The sequence below is a fragment of the Nycticebus coucang genome, chromosome 11, assembly GCF_027406575.1.
Source record: "Nycticebus coucang isolate mNycCou1 chromosome 11, mNycCou1.pri, whole genome shotgun sequence".
Classification (NCBI taxonomy): domain Eukaryota; kingdom Metazoa; phylum Chordata; class Mammalia; order Primates; family Lorisidae; genus Nycticebus; species Nycticebus coucang.
This window is the reverse complement of record NC_069790.1, coordinates 52,545,512-52,567,417: the sequence shown is the minus strand read 5'-3', so window position 1 is coordinate 52,567,417 and position 21,906 is coordinate 52,545,512. Positions and strand designations below refer to the sequence as shown.

The 21,906-nt window shown below is 37.4% G+C and overlaps 1 protein-coding gene across 1 annotated transcript in view; it reads left to right on the top strand.

Annotated features, from left to right (window-relative positions):
* Nucleotides 1-21,906, top strand: part of UMAD1 (UBAP1-MVB12-associated (UMA) domain containing 1) — a 247,463-nt gene that overhangs the window by 129,582 nt on the left and 95,975 nt on the right. The window contains exon 3 of the mRNA XM_053553649.1: nucleotides 13,644-13,717. Within this exon, the coding sequence (XP_053409624.1) occupies nucleotides 13,644-13,717 (74 nt within the window). The remainder of the gene's footprint in view (nucleotides 1-13,643; nucleotides 13,718-21,906) is intronic.

Below are 21,906 nucleotides of genomic sequence, written 5' to 3'. Positions count from 1 at the left end.
AAACCAGGTATACTGTGGTAATTTGGTGGTAATAAATAAGAAATATAGGTTTAAAGTACATATACAATGTATAATTTTTGTAATATTAAAATGGTTACTATCTTTATTGTTTAACCAATCTTGAAGTTCTTGAAGTTAGTGATTCTGTCTTTATAAACTAAAATAACTGCCGAGTTTTGGGAATAGTGCAGTTATTTTAAGAGGAATTTTAAAAAATATCATAAAAAAATTGTTGGCGTCTACTTCTAATGTCATACCATGTTTTCAAAAATGTGTGTATTTTTAAATTAGTCAAATATGTATCTGTGAACTTAAAATTCAGCACTGAATACAATAAATAAGAGAAATAAAAATACTTTATCAGAATTCTTTTGGAATCTCAACCACTTTTTTTTTTTTTTTTTTTTTTGTAGAGACAGAGTCTCACTTTATGGCCCTCGGTAGAGTGCCGTGGCGTCACACAGCTCACAGCAACCTCCAACTCCTGGGCTTAAGCGATTCTCCTGCCTCAGCCTCCCGAGTAGCTGGGACTACAGGCGCCCGCCACAACGCCCGGCTATTTTTTGGTTGCAGTTTGGCCGGGGCTGGGTTTGAACCCGCCACCCTCTGTATATGGGGCCGGCGCCTTACCGACTGAGCCACAGGCACCGCCCTCACTTTTTTTTTTTTTTTTTGAGACAAGGTCTCACCACATTACCCATGCTAATCTTGAACTCTTGAGACTCAGAGAATCAGCCATCTTTTATATTTCATGTAAATATCTCAAACTCACTGTAACTGTATAAGACTCAGTAAGATTTCTTTTCTGTCCCATTTCTCCAACATACTTAGAGACCTGTCAATTTTCCTAATTGACTCTTTGCCCTTTTTCTTCTACCCTTCCAAACTGCTGAGAAGTGTTTCAAGTGTCCTACAGCTGGGCTACCCTGTCCTTCCTTATTGCAGTAATCCTATCCTAACTTTACATTAGAACTGCAATCATTGATCTCTCTTTAAGCCTTTTGTTTAGCCCCTGCTTTTCATCCAGTTCAAAATGCTGTTAATAAATTTATTTCCTTTTACCAATAATAGTGTATCCTTTTCAGCTTCTTTCATTTAACCCAGCGGTTCTCAACCTGTGGGTTTCAACCACAGGAACTGTATTAAAGGGCCGCAGCATTAGGAAGGTTGAGAACCACTGATTTAACCCATAGTTTCATTAGAAACTTTAGTTTTTCAGAGACTATCTGCCATCCTCCTCTTGACCCTGAGACATTTGCTGCAATGCATCAGTCATAAAACAGCCGTTTGGTAAGGGCCTACCATGTGCCTACTTGGTGCCAGCCACTATCCAGATGCTGAGAATATTGTGACAAATAAACATGCCATTGTCCTTATGGAACTGCTAGTCCATTGGGAGCAACAGCTGTTAAGCAAGTTAGTGCATATAATTAAATGAGTACAAATGTGTGAAGGAGGAGGAGGAGAATGTGTAACTTGTAAAAGGGGCCTGGATTGCACTTGGGGAGTCCTGAGGAGTGAAGATTGAGCACTAATTAGTAGCTTGTTGAAATTTGGGTTGAGGAACATTGTAGGCAAACAGGCGGCCTTGTTCTTTTTATCATCACTTTTCACTCTGTAATCAACAAATTCTCATACTATTTAGCCATGCCACCTGCTCAGTGTCACCCGGTGCTGCTTCCTTCTTAATGAGCTCTCGCCTTTAAACCTTTCCATAATTCTGGTTTTGTGGTATCAACCTACTTTGGAGCTCCTGAGGTCAAAGTTTCCATGTTGTCAGTTTAGGATCTATCAGTAGCAGGTTCTCAAAGTCTGTCTGTCACCTCCTATTGTGACTTTCTTCTCTTTTTCCTTACCTCAACCCCTCAGATTTTCTGTGATTTCTATAAGAAGGAGCACAAGCCAGCAGTGGGGAGAGTCTTAGAATGTGTCAATATTGAACCCCTCTCCCTAAACACCAGAATTTCATTCTCAGCAACCTGCTCTCCCCATCCTAGTGACATTAAGGCTTAAGAAGATTAAAAATGCCCCTTCTTCAGAGGAAGTTTAGGTATTTTGCTTTAGATCATTAAAAAATATGCATACTAGCTCTGGAATTTTACATAATCTATAATTGCTTCATGTGTTTACTGTATTAATGCTTTATATTTTAGATTTCTTGATTTATTAAAAATTTCCATTTCATAATTAGGAGTTGGACTTTTTCTGCATTATAGCATATTGATATTTAGTATCACTAGCACTGTGTTATTACTGATAGTGTGAATACAAATAAGCTTGCAGATGTACATAAACAGAAACATTGCACTGTGTAGAGTGTTCAGAGTGTGCTCCTGTGACACTGGTTGTTACTTTTTCCTTCAATGCATAGAAGCAGGGCATATGGTCAGACTACTTGTAGCCAGGTGGTAAGGCCTTTATGGAGCCATAACCTATTAGAAGAATATGAAGACAAATTTTTAAAATACATGCAGTAGACTTAACTTCCTGCATTTTATGGTTTTAAGTAGAGGAAACACTTATTTCTTAAATTTTTATATTTATAGGAAAATCCAACTAATGTAAGATTCACCATCATATGCCACTGTAAGTGTGTAGTTTAATGGTGTTAAGTACATTCACATTGTTGTGCAATAGAACCCTAGAGCCAAAATAGAAGCTCTGTATCCATTAAACAAGAACTACCCATTCTTCCCTCCTGCAAGACCCTGAAAACCACCATTCTATTTTCTGTCTCTATGAACCTCACCACTTTAGTATATCATATAAGTAAAATCATATAGAATTTGCTTTTTTGTGACTCACTTATTTTCCTTAGCAATGCCTTCAAGGTTCATCCATGTTGTAACATGTATCAGAATTTCCTTTAAGGCTGAATAATATTCTCTTGTATACATACACCACATTTTGTTTCTTCATTCTTCATTCTTCCATTAATGGAGACTATGGTTGCTTCCACCATTTGGCAGTTGTGAATAGTGCTGCTGTGAGTATCAGTGTACAAATTTCTCTCTAAGACTCTGCTTTCAGTTCTTTTGGAAGCACTTACTGAGGCCCAACCTTAGTACAGAGATAAGTACTCTGGAAATATTTGAACAATGTGGGAGGGATTGATGGAAGAAGGGGTCAATCATTCAACGATTTGCTTCAGTATTTTTCAAAGTATTGTCAGTGAACCACCTATATTGGATTCTCTAGGAAATTCAGATTCTTAGTCATTTTATCAGACTTCTAAAGTCCAAATCTTTTGTGAGACCCAGGAATTTGCACCCCAAGAAGCGATTCTTATGTACACTGAAATGTGAAGTGCACTGCGCAACTGGCAGCTAGACAGTTCAGGGTTTACTTCTGTTCATGCATGCAGAAGCCCTGCTCCCTACTGCTTTCAGCAGCTGTCTTTCCTTTGAGGCAAATCCATTCCAGGCTAGCCTACAACTTTCATTGTCTTTTCCCCTCTGTCTGCATATTGGAGCCAAGTAAAAAGTCCTATAAGTATAACAAAAGAGGGCAAGCCTGAGTTCACATCTCCAAAATTTGATTCAGGCTCATTTAGGTCCTTTTCCCTCAGACTCCTAGTTGGTGATTCACTGTTGCTGCCTGTCTGCTCCCAGTTCCGTGGGGGCAGGGAGTGGGGTAGAACTTCCTCCTTCATGCCCTGTAGTGGTTGGGTATACCTAAATTTAGAAGGAGACCAAATCTCTTTTCTTATGTGAATATTTCAAATATGACATAGCATATTGTGATCCTAATTAGGACAGTAATTTCACACATTCATATTGTACAGCTGAATGACAAATGGGCCCTCTCTAATAAAACTAACCAGCTTCTTTGGCATTTTTCACATCCTGCCATTTCATTATATCTAACATGTATGGCTTTGCTTCCAATTCTGATCTGTGGTTTGCAGGTGATTTTTTAATGTCAACTTTTCTTCAAAAACATTGCTATATTTTCAGAAAAGATTCTTTTCTAATTTTTGTGTGACACAAGAACATGTTTAATATTTGGCTTCCATTAAAAGAAATGATACTGATTAATGATAGGTATTCTTTGTTTTACTTCATTTTAATTTTTAATGAAAAGAAAAAGGGGAAGAAAGCCCTAATAAGGAAGCTTGTTCTTTTTATAGCTAGTCACATTTTTCATAGTGTGTTCTATACAAATGTCCATTCCACAGTCTGTCTGGTACTCCTATAATTTTTAGTTTTGGCCTTATTTCTACCACCACTTTTTGTGATTTCCCATCTGTGTAGTCACAGTCTCCTCTGTGAGGGCAGGGATGGTGTTGCTGTAGTTCACATGGTACCCAGCGTGGTCCAGGGGGACATATTGGTGTTCAGCAAGCATTTGTTGAACAAATGGGACTTAACTTGAACTTGAGTGTAATATATTTTTATATTGCTTGTATTTGTTACAGTGCAACTCTTGGGTCCATTTAAGAACTCAGTTTTAAGAGATTGAGAAATTTACCTAACTAATATCTCTGATTGGACTAGTTGATTTTGAGGAAAAAAGGCTGACATGCATTTGATCTCACAGGGTCACTTACTTTTCTATTTAGAAAACCATGACAGAACTCCTGACACAAGCCATAATTTCACAGGTTTATTCTGCTGGTTGGGAAGGAAAGTGAACTGACTTGATGTCAGCATATCTCCAAACTAAGTTTGCATTATTGGTGATGGATCAAGGCCATCACCTTCATCCACTATAGACAATACATGTGAATCTTTGTCCAGATATCAGGTAACCTGGTAGTGATGAATGAGCCTTTTCCCCCTCTTTTCTCTCTTTACAAATTTAGGCTTTAAGCTATACACACTGGCAGTCTTTTTTTGTGGTAGCCCTGTTTGTTCTCAGCAGAGACAATAGAGCCTGTTGTCAGTGGACTGCTCAAAGCAGCTCTTTGTGGCACTTTCTGTTAGTAACATTTGGGAATCCATGCTAAGAAATGGTTAGCCCAACTTGTTCTCTAAATAAATTTACTCTTATTTAGAACAGATATTAACAGCAACAACAACAAAAAATTCTTTCAAGGCATATTTGTACAGCATGAAGAGTATTTACAAATGTACATGTACAAAATTAATATGGCCTTCTAAGTTTCTAGTCTGCCAGCCTAGAAGTAAGAATGCCTAGGTTTACCTGTTTTTGGAATGGTGTTAAATGGCTTAACTGAAGTTGTTGGTTTGCTTTAAGAGTTTCCATCATAAGTATTACTCCATAGTTACAAATTAACAATATTCAGACCTAAACACATCAGTGAATTCCAGGATAAGTTAATTAAGAGCAGACTGGAAGGACTGATCAATGGACCTGACCTCAGATTTGTTGGGTTTCTTACTTTACAGAGTAAGTGCCCTTAAGCACTCAGTGTGATCCTAAGCTTTTAAAGTAGTAAGCAAAGTTTGAGCTGTGTGATTTTAATAGCAGTCATAAGGTTAAAACCGAACATGCATAAAAGTTGCATAGAAATGGGTTAAAATTAAAATTCACACTAATATCTTTTAGAGTAGATAGGCTGCTTTGTTGAATGCTTAAGTGTTTTATATACTTTAGCAACCATTTGTAATTGTTTTTGTAAGCTCTTAGTACGTATACAGAATCATCTTTCTTACTGTTCTCTTCTACCTACAGTCAAATCAACAGATGTTTATTGTTCCAGAATGATGCCAGTATGCCACTTGTATTCCATCCTTTGTGAATTTAGGCTGTTAATAATTTTGGTATGCTAATTTAATATCACTTAATGCCATTTTAATTTGCTTCTCTTAAAGGAGAACCCTCATGTACTTACTGGTAGAAATGTGTATAAGTGCAACCACTATGGAAAATAGTATGGAGGATCCTCAAAACCTAAAAACAGAACTTTCGTATCCCACTGGTGGATGGATATCCAAAGGAGGGGAACTAAGTATATCAAAAAGATGTCTGCACTCCTATGTTTATTGCAGCACTATTCACAATACCAAGATAATGGAATCAACCTAAGTGTCCATCAGTGAATGAACGAATAAAGAAACTGTGGTACATATACCTAATGAAACTGATACAGCCACAAAAAAGAATGAAATCCTGCCATTTACAACAATATGGGTGGAACTGGAGAACTTGAATAAGCCAAGCAGGGACAAATCTTGCATGTTCTCACTCATAGGGAGGAGTAAAAATTAAAACAATTGATCTCATGGACACAGAGTAAAATGATGGTTACCAGAGGCTGGGAAGAGTAGTGAGGAGAGGAGGATAAAGTAGGCATGGTTAATAGGTGCAAAAATAGAGTTAGATAATTAGATACAGTGAACTATTATTTGGTAGCACAACAAGTGACTATAAACAACAATAAGCTATGTATGCTTTAAAACAGCGGTTCTCAACCTGTGGGTCATGTCCCCTTTTTAACAGTGAAAATACATTGCGGCATTAGAAGTTGAGAACCACTGCTTTAAAATAACTAAATGAGTAGAATTGGAATGTTCCTAACACAAAGAAATGGTAAATGCCTGAGGTGATAAATACCCCAATTATCCTGATTGGTTTAATTTACATTGTTTGCCTATATCAAAACATCACATGTACCCTATAAAGATATGTGACTATTATATACTCACAATAATTAAAAATATATATACTTAAAAAATAAATAATTTATTTCTCTTTAATTCTAGTCAGCTTGAACCTTTTCCTACATTTGTTTGCTAACTGCATTCCTTCCTCTATGGCTTAGCTCTTCTTATTCTTGGCTAATTTTCCCTTGAGGCTACAACAGTTGCCAACAGAATCCTGACCAGGCTCCTCCTGGGCAGGCCATGTCTTCAGCAATTAGTACTTTTCCTTTCTCTCGATTCTTCTTTTCTCCATTATCGTGGAAAACAGTCAGGGATTAAGTAGACAGAATTAGGAAAAACAGAAGGGACTACTAAACTGAGCTGGAGGAGATTTAAGTGTAATGTGTATTAAACTGAATAACTTCTCATTACTTACCAACTGAATAACTTCTCATTACTTACCAAAACTTGAGTAAGTAATGGTAAGTAATGAGAAGCAATATAATATTGTGGAATAATTTGACATTGTCAGCAGACTTGGGTTTCAGTACCAGGTCTCCTTCTGTTTATGGATATGGTAAAGTCTAGCTTACAACACTGCCAGAGCATTGAATGAGGTTACATGTAAGGGCCACTCTTACCACCCTCTCTCGTGTTTTGTCTTTTTGTTCTGCTATAACAAAATACAATAAAATGGGTGGCTTAAAGCAACAGAAGTGTATTTCTCATAGTTCTGGAGGCTGAGAAGTGCAAGATCAAGGTGGTGGCAAATGTGGACTCTGGGAAGAACCCACATGGCAAAAGGGAAAAACCCAGGTCTCTGCAGCCCCTAATAAAGGTACTAATCTCATCCATGAGGTCTCCACCCTTATAATCTAACCACCTCCCAAAGGTCCCACTTTCTAATACCAATACATCAGGAATTAGGTTTCAACATAAATTATTAGGAGGGGGGATGTAGGAGATGAGCATTCAGTCCATCTGCTCTCCTATGCTGTAGATGTGCAAGGCAGCAGTGGACAGCGAGGCTTACAACAGAACTCCTCAACTCTCCTTTCCTGCCCTCTGCAATTAGTGTTTAGTATGTTTTCCCATTTAATCTTTACAACAGCCTTATTATCTATTAGTATTCCCATTTTTCATATGAGCAAAGTAAGGCTCTAAGAAGTAACTTTTACAAGGTCATAGATTTGGTCAAGGGTTTGGGTCAAGTTTTGCCAGATTTCAAAGCCATGAAGAAAGCCATTCTTTCCTCATCGTTAGTCTGCCTAGAATAATGAGTGTGACTAAAGAATGAAAAGGAGTTAGTGGCATGGCCATTCCACTGTTCTTTTCACTACTTCACATGGTGAATGACTAATAGGCAAACACTCCCAGAGGGTATTTGCATTTTAAAAGAAGAGCTCATTAACCCTAATGAATCTCTAATTGATGGAATTTGTATGGGAGATATTTTTAAGTACCCTGGGCTTTTCTCCTGTACCTTCAAGGTGCCTGGCTATCCTTTTCTCCTTTGCCAATTGCCAACTATTCTATAATCAGAATTATTTAGCAAAATGCAGTCACATACTGCTAGTGTACCCTATATTCATTAACAGGGAGTCATGATAAAAATCATGGAAAGGAAATGGTGTGGATTAGCATTATGTAAAGTAGATGTTCAAAAGTGTATAAATGTGGCCAGCCAGGTAAAAATAATATATTTTATAATCAATTTTTACTTAAGAAATGTTATATCAGCATTTCCCATAGCATGTTAATGGATCCCTGGAAGATTTTTAATAGCTATCAGGTGAATACAATGCCTCCATAGTCAAATACATAGTGAAAAAAAATTTTTTTGAAACTTTCATTACTCCAGAATTTCTCAGATGCTAAAGTGCCTTGAAAAACAACTGGAAGAACTCTGCAGGTTTTTCCCATACTTTAGACCATGGACATATTTCTTCCATGTGAACCTGGTTAACTAGTGTTTTGTAGATTGCATTCTCAGTTATGGAGACCTAGATAAATCCTCTTTAATTAAAGAAGAGAAATAGCAGTTTTTTGTATTCACCACTTTTTGTGTGCAGGCTGGCTCCACCCCAGTCCATACCAGCCCATCTCCAGTCCTGTTGGGCTCCAGGGTGTGCCAGTAATAACAGCTCTCTTCCCCAGATGAGATCTGGCCAACTGAGGAGGTTGGGGGGAGGAGAACAGATGGAGACCAAATTCTCATCTTTATTGCCTATAAAGCTGTTGTTAAAGAATGTGGCTTGTAACAGGGAGCAAACAGGTTTCCTAATCCATATCCCAGAATTAGATTGAGTTCCATTCAGTTACAGGATATGCTGGACTGGCCAAGCGTCCCTGGGTTGGAGGAGGTCTGTGCAAAGGATCAGAGCAGGCAGTATCAGGCCCTTGTGGGCTTCCACTTTCAAGAGAGGAGGAGGGGCAGCATCAGGTGCCCCCAAGTCCTCCCAAACTCACCAACCCATGAACAGGAGCATGGAGTGAATGGTAATAGAACCCCCTGCACATTGAGAAAGCATAAGGACTGGGCAGAAAGTGTCTGTGCCTTCACTCACCCACCACCAGTCCCTCCAGACAAGCTTGGGTGAGCCAAGGAGGCATTTGGTTCCTCTCCCACCCTTGGGGGTTTCCCTCCTTACCTCCTTCCCCTGTTCCTAATGCCCACTCTTCACCGCCATTTCTCTTCTCCCTCAACTCATCTTCACCCAGTAGCATGGGGTCATGATGATACTCTAATGACCATCTATTTCTCATCTCCTTATGTTGCTAAAACATCATTGAATTATTTATCCTGGAAAAGGTAGAATACATGAATTCTTCTAAAACAGGGATTGGGAAACTAGCCTGCCACCTGTTTTTGTAAATAAAATTTTATTGGAACACAGCCACACTCATTAGTTTACATATTTTCTGTGGCTGCTTGTGGATACAATGGTAGAGTTGTGAAACTGTGACAGAGACCATATGGCCTGCAAAGCCTGAAATGTTTACTATCTGGCCCTTTACAGAAAAAAATTTGCCAACCCCTAATCTCAAACATAAATGAATTTCACTGTGGCTTTTAAGTTCTGAGTTTCATTAGTGTATATGTATGTAGCCTTTATCATTTATTCACTCTAAATAAAAACTACATTTTAAACAAAATTGCACGATTGTGGTGGTATAAGAGAAGTTTTGCCTTTTATAAAATTATTTCTAGCTTTACAAACTTGTGGAAAAATATCAAAGGAACTGTGTATTTGCTTAAAGGGTTGGAAGGAAGGATAGAAGCTTGGTCTAGTCAGAAGTATTTGGTGTCAATATTGGAGAGGGAAGAAAATGGATAATCTGTGGGGCCTGTGGAAGCAAAAAGGAGTGGAAAGAAGTGTGTAGGGAGCCCAGGACTTGGACCAGCACAAGATACTACCATCAGAACTTCCTTTCTAAGCCTTAGCTCTTCTCTTCACATCCTATTTCTTAACTTTTGATCCCCCCCGCCTCAGCCCTCATCCACTGGCACCTTCCACCTGACCACAGAGTCCACGGAGATGTCTGTGTCCACATGACTGCTGCTACCTGGGAGTCCCTGAGCAGGTCACGGGGTGCCTCTGCCCCTCAAGGTTCACTCACCTGTAAACTGGGATGTGGGGTGTGGGGAATGATCCTATGGTGCTTGCCCAACAATAATCAAATGTGATGTTTTTAAAAAGTCTTTATTAAAGGTACATTTTGTGAACATGCAAGGTTTTTTTTTTGTTCTTCTTTTTGAATGGTTGACTTACAAATGGATTTTTTTAATCTATCCAAGATATAAGTTAGATTAACTGATACTCAAAACTGAAAGTACTTCATTTCAGATTTCTCACATCTATTTTTGTTTATTATTAATGTTTTTAACTTTTATGTGGATTATAGAAAATAACTGAATTTTTACCATGGTCAAACAATTCTTCAATAGGAGAAAAGAAAACTTCAAAAATTATATTTCATCGTGACCTGTTCTTTTCTGGTTGTTGCTTTTTAGCTTTCATTTTCTGCCTTTGTTTAGAGAGAAATAATCTTGGCAGATGGCAATTTTTGTTGCAATCAGTTATTGTCCTATCTGAGTCATCACCAGACATGACATTTCAGTAAATAGTGATTTTTACAATTGCTTCCAGGCAGATATGTTGTATGAAGTCAAAAATACAGGCTGATAACCTTTCTAGTATTTTAAGCAGAAGGGAGAAATGGAGAAAGTGTTGTATAGATACATACCATGGAATCAGAAAATGGCAAAGAAAGTGCAGACGTTGCTGGATAGTTTCAGCCAAACACAGTGTTCGTGTGGCTGAGGATGTAATCATTTTAAAACAAAAATAATGTTTCTTAGAGTAAAGAAACATTAACACTAACATAATAATGTTTCTTAGAGTAAAGAAACATAAACACTAACATTCTTAGTGGGCGTACGTATTTTCTGATAAACATCGTGTGTGTATTGTCAGACACAGTCTTGACCTCATTGTACAGAGATTTGTATGCTTTGGCTGTTTGTGTTGTGTTGGTCTCATGACTATCACCATGCTCCTTGTAAAGTAAACGCCTTGTGCATTGGTTTCTCCACTTGGAATTGTGGGGTTGTCTTATCCCTAAATTTCAGAAAGGAGGGGGATTTTTGATAACAATGCTGTTCTTGATGTGCCAATAAATGGCCAGTATAAATAATCTCAATCAAAATAGATGTTGGGGGCGGCGCCTATGGTTCAAAGGAGTAGGGCCCCCGCCCCATATGCCAGAGGTGGTAGGTTCAAACTGAGCCCCAGCCAAAAAAAATTAATGGCAAAATAGTTGTTGGAAATCCTAGGTCACAAGATTAGATAGATTTAATTTTTTATTAACCAGTGATGAAATTTAAGACATAATCCAAAAGTTCCTAGTGCTTTTGTTTCAATATGATTTTTAAAATCAAAGTGGTATTTCAATGATTTTTAAAATCAAAGTGGTATTTAATGAATTTGTCTTTGTAAAATAACTTGATTGATTAGCTGAGGTGGAGACTTGCTCTGTCACCCAGGCTAGAGTGCTTAGGCACCCTCATTGCTCACTTCAGCCTGAACCTCCTAAGCCTCTCAAGTAGCTGAGACTACAGGCACGTGCTCCTGCCCAGCTAAATTTGCCTTTTATCTTCCACAAATATGTTATAGAAGAAAGGCACTGCTGTATGTCCAATACAATTTTTATTATATCATGAAGTCTTGTTTAGTGACAGTTTTATAAATAGGAAACTACAAACAGAAGTCTACTAATTTATTCAGCTAATGTTTACTGAACACCTTTTGTATGATGGGCCCTGCCTGACAACAATAATCACAAAACTGGGTGGCGCCTGTGGCTCAGTGAGTAGGGCGCCGGCCCCATATGCCGAGGGTGGTGGGTTCAAACCCAGCCCCCGCCAAACTGCAACAAAAAAATAGCCGTGGCGGGCGCCTGTAGTCCCAGCTGCTCGGGAGGCTGAGGCAAGAGAATCGCGTAAGCTCAAGAGTTAGAGGTTGCTGTGAGCCGTGTGACGCCATGCCACTCTACCCGAGGGTGGTACAATGAGACTCTGTCTCTACAAAAAAAAAAAAAATAATCACAAAACTGAGGACAGAGCTAATAGGCTAGAATGTGCATTGAAATTCTTGGGTTGCAAACATTTGGGAGTGTTAATTTATCTTAAGTAAGTAAACTACCAATTAAGTTCTTGCTTCTTGATTTTAGAGTTAAACAGGATTGTATTTAATCTTTTAAAATTTTTACGAGGCTCTTTCTTGAACTTTGGTAAACTTAACTTTTGTGTTTCACGTGGAAAAGTTAAGGTCAGCCAAGATTTTCTCTTTTTTTAATTATTTCAAATAAAAATGAGGGTATAAATTGTTTAAGTTCCCTTTTTCTCAATTCTAAGGTAAAATTCAAGTTGGAGTTGAGCCCTTCACCCAGGGGTGGTGCTGAACACCCTCACATTGTGCACTTTAGGTCCAGCCAATTGCCCTCCCTCCTCCTGCCAGTTATACTCCCTCTAACCCCCTTTCTCCTCTCTCCTCCCCCTTGCTAGACTATATTTGTGTTTTATCTTTAATGTAGTTGTTTACAAGTGGGTTTCATATTAGTATCGAGTACACTGGATATTTTTCCCCCCATTCTTAAGATACTTTACTAAGAAGATCATCAGCCAAGATTTTCATACTATATTTCTATTCAAGACTCATGATCTTCCTTATATTAACAAATTCCTAACCTTTATTTTCAGCCAAGAATTTGGTAATCTACCTTGGACATTCCTATAATAAAATGGCTTAATTTTATGGGAAGGGCAATTTACAAACTGCTAAATTAACATGTGATTATGTTTCAGAGAAGTAGGCTAACTGGTAGTCTCCACTCATCATGTGTTAATCATAGTCCATTAGTGACAATTAATAAATTAAAATAGTACTTACTCAACTGTATTTGTGTCTGCCCTATGTCCTTTGAGCCAGCGTAATCACTAACTTCATTTAGCAATATAGCCTATACAAATACTAGACTTAGGAAGCAAAGTGTTAACTGAAGGTTAATTCATTTATTCATTGTTCTTTCTTGCTGTAATGATTGTATTGCATTTGGTTAATTATGCAAACATCTGTATCCATGTTAAACACCTACATCTGTTCAAATCTAAAGTTACAAATAAACTTATAGTTAACCTTACAAAAACTAATTTGGAAAATAGTTATTCGTATCATAAAGAGTTTTCATTTCAGGTAATTTGACTAATATTAAATTATACGTTTTCCTAGTTAATTGAGAATATGACTTTATTTACAAAACATGAACTAACTTGAATTTTCCAGAGTAAATCTATAAAAAACAGGATTCATTTCTGGTTTAGGTTATATGTATATGTATTTATGGATGATTTATGTAACCTGTATCAAATTACTGTTCTTAAAAATTAACTTATTTACTTTGTAACAGAGGAAATAGTGATTGCTTTTATGATGTGAAACATATAACAAAAGATATTTAAAAAAAAATAGAAGGCAGTTTGGCCTTGACACTTTGGTAATGTTTTTCTGGTTTGGGGGGGGTTTTGTCTCATAGGAGATACAGCAAATGAGAAAAGAATGTCAGGAAGAGGTAAAACTTCAGAAGTAGAAGGCAACCAACCACTGGAGGTAAGTAAAGCACCATTAAGAGTCCTTTGGGAGTGAAACTGAACAAGGCATACGATTACATATTCTCTGAGGATGAATAACTTCTGCTCTCCTTATGCAGACAGGGGCCTAGATGTGAAGAAATGGTGATCTGCTGAAAGTTAGTGGACAGTGGTAAGAAGCTGCTTTCCCAAGATAATACATTTGAGTAAATAGACAGTATATAAACCTATAGAGAAAGTTTTGACAGTAACCCATTCAGAGCTATATTTCCTTACTATTTCTAATATTAAAGTACTCATCTTAAAAATATTCTGTGGTGTTCTTTTTCACAAGAGAAAACTATTTGTTCTTTGAGGATACTTAAAATGTAGTTAGAATACTTTGCATAATTATTTAATTTAATATAATAATGCATATAATGTTGGTATATGTGGAAATATACTAACAGTATTTAATCGCTGAAATAATCATCTTCAAGACTTAAGGGAACACTTCTACACTGCTGGTGGGAATGCAAATTAATACATTCCTTTTGGAAAGATGTTTGGAGAACACTTAGAGATCTAAAAATAGATCTGCCATTCAATCCTCTAATTCTTCTACTAGGCATATACCCAGAAGACCAAAAATCACATCATAACAAAGATATTTGTACCAGAATGTTTATTGCAGCCCTATTCATAATTGCTAAGTCATGGAAAAAGCCCAAGTGCCCATCGATCCACAAATGGATTAATAAGTTGTGGTATATGTACACCATGGAATATTATGCAGCCTTAAAGAAAGATGGAGACTTTGCCTCTTTCATGTTTATATGGATGGAGCTGGAACATATTCTTCTTAGTAAAGTATCTCAAGAATGGAAGAAAAAGTATCCAATGTACTCAGCCCTACTATGAAACTAATTTATGGCTTTCACATGAAAGCTATAACCCAGTTATAACCTAAGAGTAGGGGGAAGGGGCAGAGGGAGGGGAGGGAGGGGTAAAATGGGTGGAGGGAGGGTGATTGGTGCGATTACACCTGCGGTGCATTTTACAAGGGTATATGTGAAACTTAGTAAATGTAGAATGTAAATGTCTTAACACAATATCTAAGAAAATGCCAGGAAGGCTATGTTAACCAGTGTGATGAAAATGTGTCAAACGGTCTATAAAACCAGTGTGTGGTGCCCCATGATCACATTAATGTACACAGCTATGATTTAATTAAAAAAAAAAAACAAAAAAAAAAACTTAAGAGGGGGCAGCACCTATGGCTTTGTGGGTATTGTGCTGGCCCCATATACCGAGGGTAGCAGGTTCAAACCCAGCCCCAGCCAAACTGTAACAACAAAAAATAGCCAGGTGTTGTGGCAGGCACCTGTAGTCCCAGCTACTTGGGAGGATGAGGCAAGAGAATCCCCTAAGCCCAGGAGTTGGAGGTTGCTGTGAGCTGTATGATGCCACAGCACTCTACTGAGGGCGATAAAGTGAGAGTCTGTTTCTACACAGACACACACACACACACACACACACACACACACACAGACTTAAGAGGAATGTTAACTACTAGATAGAAGTGATATCCATGAATTTTGAAACTTTCCACACGGTAACACACCTCTGCTTACACTCTACTTGTAGCACGTGAGGGTATTGATGTTAATACCTTCAATTAATAGGGTCAGTTTGATTTACCACCATTAATATCCCTGACACTTGGCATAGACTAGGTGATCAAAAAAGGTTTGTTAAATGAATAAATTAACATAATCATGAGTTATAAATAGAGAATAGTATTTATTTTGAGACATTTTTATTTTTATATTTTTCACATTTAGCAAATATTTTATAATCAAGGAAAAAGTCTTACTTAAAGATACGGTATAGGAAGTAAATTTAAGAAGAGGAAGAAGAGAATCATCTTTCTTATAAAATTTTGTGTTCATTCTTTCATTCATGTGTGCAACAAATATTTATTAAACATTGACTATATGCAAGGCACTGTGTAAAGAGCCAAATAGACATATGGTGGTGAAAGTACAGATACAAGGACAACGAAAAATCTCCAGCTTGTACATTGAAGCAACATGTTAAATTTATTCAAGCATTTAGTGAGTGCTGACCATGTGTAGCATCACTTAACAGGAAGTAAAGGTTGATGTATTGGGGATTTGGGAAATAACTACCAGGATAGTTCAGAAATAATCGTGATTAATTAACTGTTTAATCAGTGTGTTAGGCTGGCTGTTATAATTAAATTCCATAAACTAAGTAGTTCATAAAGTGCAGAAATTTGTTTATTTAGTTTTAGAAAGTAGTAAGCCCAAGATGAAGGCATTAGCATATTTGGTGTCTGATAAGGGCCCAATTTGGGGTTCATAGATGCCTTCTCCACTGTATCCTCACATGGTAAGGGGAAAGCTCTGGTCTCTTCAACTCCTTTTAAGGGCGCTAATCCCATTGATTAGGACTCCACCATCATGACCTCTTTACTTCCCAATGGCCCCTCCTCCTAATGTGTACTATCAGCTTGGGCATTAGGTTTCAACATATGAATTTTGGGGTGACACAGACATTCAGATAATAACAGTTACATGATTCATTGGAAATGTCTGTAGAACTTGATTATTTTTCAAAATTGATTCATCAATAGAAAGAGTTTCAAGATTAATTCTTAAGGAAAAGAAAGTTTTTTTTTTTTTTTTTTGTAGAGACAGAGTCTCACTTTATGGCCCTCGGTAGAGTGCCGTGGCGTCACACAGCTCACAGCAACCTCCAACTCCTGGACTTCAGCGATTCTCTTGCCTCAGCCTCCCGAGTAGCTGGGACTACAGGCGCCCGCCACAACGCCCAGCTATTTTTTTGTTGCAGTTCAGCCGGGGCAGGTTTGAACCCACCGCCCTCAGTATATGGGGCTGGCGCCTTACCGACTGATCCACAGGCGCCACCTAGGAAAAGAAAGTTTTAATCTTATGATCCCTAGTGATTTGAAACTCGCTCATTTTTATGCTACTTTCTAGTCTCCATTAATCCAATCAATTGCTAATTATTAAGACTGGATGTATACATATACACTTTCTTTTTTATTATTTTGTTATTAAGTCTTTTGTACATAGATCATAAATACGTTTATGCCCATTTCAATGTGTATATGTATGCTATCCCTGTAACAGCTATTTCAAAAGTACTTTCTATCTGCTAGCTCCTGGACCATTGGATAACAGAGAGTTCACTTAGGTAGTTCATTGATGTAGCAAAAAAGAATCAGGCATACGATAAATGAGACCACTATGTGTGAGGATAATAAAATATTTTATAAGCTGTATGTGTTTTGCCACAGAAAGCCAAATTAATATTTTCTTTGATAGTAAGTATCTAACATGGCATTCACTAGTTCTCGCCTTTAAAAATCCAAAAACAAGGCTCAGCTTAATGTAGCACAGTGATTAAAGCGCTGACCACAAACACTGAGGCTGGTGGGTTCAAACCTGGCCCCCAGCCAGCTAAACAACAATGTCAACCGGAGCAAAAAAATAGCCGGGCATTGTGGCAGGTGGCTGTAGTCCCTGCTACTTGGGAGGCTGAGGCAAGAGAATCGCTTAAGTCGAAGAATTTGAGGTTGCTCTGAGCTATGATGCCACAGCCTCTACTGAGGGCAACATAGTAAGACTCTGTCTCAAAAAAAAAACAAAAACAAAATCTAAACCCAAAAAATATTACTGCACACTCCCACCCCCACACACTACCCTGATACAGTCAGCATAAGTCTTATTCAATCTCAGGGATTTAAATCTTATGCACCCCGTCTCTTATATAAAAAAATCAAAAAGGATTGAAGACTTAAATCAAAAGACCAGAAACTATGAAACTACTTAAAGGAAACATTGGGGAAACACTACAGGACATTGGTCTGGACTCTGGACAATGATTTCTGAAGTTATAGCTTAAGTTATATCTCAAAATCACAGGCAACCAAAGCAAAAATGAACAAATACGATGCCATCGAGCTAAAAAGCTTCTGTACAGCAAAGGAAACAATCAACAAAGTACAGAGACAGCCACAGAATGGGAGAAAATAATTGCGAACTACCCATCTGACAAGGGATTAATAACTAGAATATATAAGGATCTCTAACTGCTCAACAGGAAAAAAATCAAGTAATCCAATTTAAAATAAGTCAAAAAAAATCTAAATAGACATTTCTCAAAAGCAGACATACAAATAGCCAACAGGTATATTAAAAAAATGCTCAAAATCATTAGTCATCTGAGAAATGCAAATCAAAACTTCAAGGCGATAGCATCTAACCCCAGTTAAAATGGCTTTTATCAAAAAGATAATAACGAATGGTGGAAAGGATGTGGAGAAAGGGGAACCCTCATACACTGTTGGTGGGAATGTAAATTAGTGAAACCACCATGGAGAACAGTATGGAAGTTTCTCAAAAAACTAAAAACAGAACTACCACATGACCCAGCTATCCCACTGGTGGTATATATCCGAAGGAGGGAAATTCAGTGTATAGAAGATATCTACACTCCTATGTTTATCGCAGCTCTATTCACAATAGCCAAGATAGGGAACCAACCTATGTGTCCATCATAGAAGAATGGATACAGAAACTGGTACATATACCTGATGGAATATATATATATAGCCACAAAAAGAGTGAAATGCTATCATTTGCAACAATATGGATGGAACTGGATAACATTATGTTAAGTGAAATAAGCCTAGCACAGACAGATAAATTTCACATATTCTCACTTACATTTGGGAACTAAAACTTAAAACAATTGACCTCATGGAGGCAGAGAGTAGAACGATGGTTACCAGAGACTGGGAGGGTTGTGGAGAGGGGAGGATAAAGTGGAGATGGTTAATGTTTCAAAAATATAGTAACATAGGATGAACAAGATTTAATATTTGATGGCAGAACAGAGTGACTGTAGTTAACAGTAAGTTAGGGTGCACTTAAAATAACTGAAAGAGTGGAACACAAAGAAGTGATAAATATCTGAGGTGATGGATACTCCATTTAACCTGATTTGATTATTACACATTGTATGTCCGTATCAAAACATTACATTTACCCTATAAATTTTTGCAACTATTATATACCCATGATAATTAAAAATAAAATAAATAATATAAATAAAAATTCTGTGTAGAGGCTAATGATTCTCAAAATACTTCTCCATCTAGACTTCTCCCCTGCATTCTAGAATATATCCAACTGCCTATATAACTTTCACTTACAATTTTCTAGATCAGTCTTTCCTTGACCAAAGAACTACTGATTCCTGGCCCCTGAAGCTTCTGTCTGCCCAAGTTTTTAATCATCTCTTTAATATCACTGTCCTCTACATGTGGCTTAGACCAAATTCCCTGAGAGACCCTTGGCTCTTCTCTTTCCCTCACAACCCATTTTAGCCTATTAGCAAACCTGTCATTGTGACTTCTGTATCTAGAATCTGACTGCTTCCCCACATATCCGCTGTTAGGACAGTCTAAGCCCCCACTTTTACTAGGCCTCTATACTTCCCTCTTAAGCCCGTTCTCTGCACAGCAATGGTAATGTGTCACATCACCGTCTCCTTGGTATATAATCTGTTGGCTACCTACTGTAACTAAAATAAACACTGAGCCCCTTACAGGGAGCTCCAAGGAGCTCCATGTCGTCTTCAGTCTCATTTTCTCCGCACCCCCAGCCCCATTTCTATAAACAGCTGCTTTTCTCTTTCTGGATGATGCTAAGCTCTTTCCCATCTCAGCCTTTGTGTTTGGTAGCCCTTTTTTAAATCCTTATCATTCAGTTGTCACTTGTCATGATTACCTCAGCTAAGGTGCCCTCCCCCACTCCCGTCACTCTCACCTAACCCATCACCTAACCCTGTTTTATTTTCTCCATCACATTTATCACACATTTATGTCAGATTATTCACTTGTTTACCATCTGCCTCCCCTGACTAAAATGAAAACAGACTTTTTATGCCTAGAATAGTGTCTGGTACATAGGAGATACTCAATAAACTTGTTAACTGATAATCTAGATTGCATTTAATATCACCATTCATCTGCAAGGTTACAGGCCTTGATGTCATCTTGATGAATTCTTCTCACCGCCTCATCAAATCTATCATCAAGTCCTATTGATTCTGCCAACCAAATATCTTCCAAATTTGGTTTCTCCTACCCCAACTAGGTCTTCATCTGTTCACTAGACTATTATTAGATGAGCAGTTTCTTTCTCAAATCTCTTTCTAAAAAAGGACAGCAGGTTGGTTTTGTTACTTCCACACTCAAAAAACTTCATAAAACCTGCAGAATAAAGCTTAAATCCCAAATTTTGTTCAGACTCTTCCTTTGTGAACATTTGTCTCTGCTCTCCCAGACAGAGATAACCCCAGTGTCCTCTTAACATTTATGTATCGTTTTTTTTGTTTTTTGTGTTTTTTTTTTTTTTGCAGTTTTTGGCCAGGGCTGAGTTTGAACCCGCCACCTCTGGCATATGGGGCTGGCGCCCTACTCCTTTGAGCCACAGATGCTGCCCAATATTTATGTATCTTTTATGATTTCACTATAGTTTGAGATCCTGGAAGGCAAGACTACACCTTAATTAGCTTTATGGCCTCAGCAGCTATCACACTGTTGGATACATGTGAAGTGGCATAAATGCCCAGTCAGTGATGTCTGGATAGATAAATGAATAAATAAATAAGTGATCTACTTACATTCATTCAATTCTGTGTTTTCCTTTACATTATGAACACATAGTTAAATCTTTTCTCACTGTGAGAAAAGTTTTTTTTAACATTTCTTTGGAGTTATTTTCAGAAAAAAAATATGTTAATTCACATTACTTTTGGCACTCTTACTATATTAGCAAGGAAAAGTTTAGTAACTTCAGTTTGTTTTTAAAAATATATACATCTGACTAAAAAATATATATATACACATCTGACTAAGAAATTGTAACTATTGTGTTTAGTGGGAAAGATTCTTATTATTTTAATTTTAATGGCTATATAAGAAATGTTTAAAGCCCATATCACAAAATCCCAAGACCAGAGATGTTGGCGTGGATGTAGAGAAAAGGGAACACTTCTACACTGCTCATGGGAATGCAAATTAATACATTCTTTTTGGAAAGATGTTTGGAGAACACTTAGAGATCTAAAAATAGATCTGCCATTCAATCCTATAATTCCTCTACTAGGCATATACCCAGAAGACCAAAAATCACATCATAACAAAGATATTTGTACCAGAATGTTTATTGCAGCCCAATTCATAATTGCTAAGTCATGGAAAAAGCCCAAGTGCCCATCGATCCACGAATGGATTAATAAATTATGGTATATGTACACCATGGAATATTATGCAGCCTTAAAGAAAAATGGAGACTTTACCTCTTTCATGTTTACATGGATGGAACTGGGACATATTCTTCTTAGTAAAGTATCTCAAGAATGGAAGAAAAAGTATCCAATGTACTCAGCCCTACTATGAAACTAATTTATGGCTTTCACATGAAAGCTATAACCCAGTTATAACCTAAGAATAGGGGGAAGGGAGAGAGGGAGGGGAGGGAGGGGGGAGTTCGTCAGAGGGAGGGTGATTGATGGGATTACACATGCGGTGCATCTTACAAGGGTATAAGTGAAACTTAGTAAATGTAGAATGTAAAGTCTTAACACAATAACTAAGAAAATGCCAGGAAGGCTATGTTAACCAGTGTGATGAAAATGTGTCAAATGGTCTATAAAACCAGTGTATGGTGCCCCATGATCGCATTAATGTACACAACTATGATTTAATAATAATAAAAAAACTGGAAAAAAAAAGAAATGTTTAAATGTTATTTATAATGAGAAAGAGTTGGTAAATTTGTATGGGTTTTATGAAGCTTAAAAATAACATTTGTAGTTGCCAAAATATAACTTGCTTTCCTAAGGACGCTTTGGAAAAGGTACTTTTAGTGTAGACATGCCAAATTAGTTTTTTTTGGTGAATTCAGATAAACATACAGATTGCCTAACTATTTTCAAGAAATTGTGTTAGACATGGGGGTAGGGAGAATATAAAGCTATATAAGACTCAGTGACTCTGACTTACAGATGCAGGAATTCTCAATTTATTCATGGAAAATTAGAAAATTCACCAGTCATTATAATGTAAAATAGAATAAAATAAGTTCCTTATGCTCTGTAACTACAAAG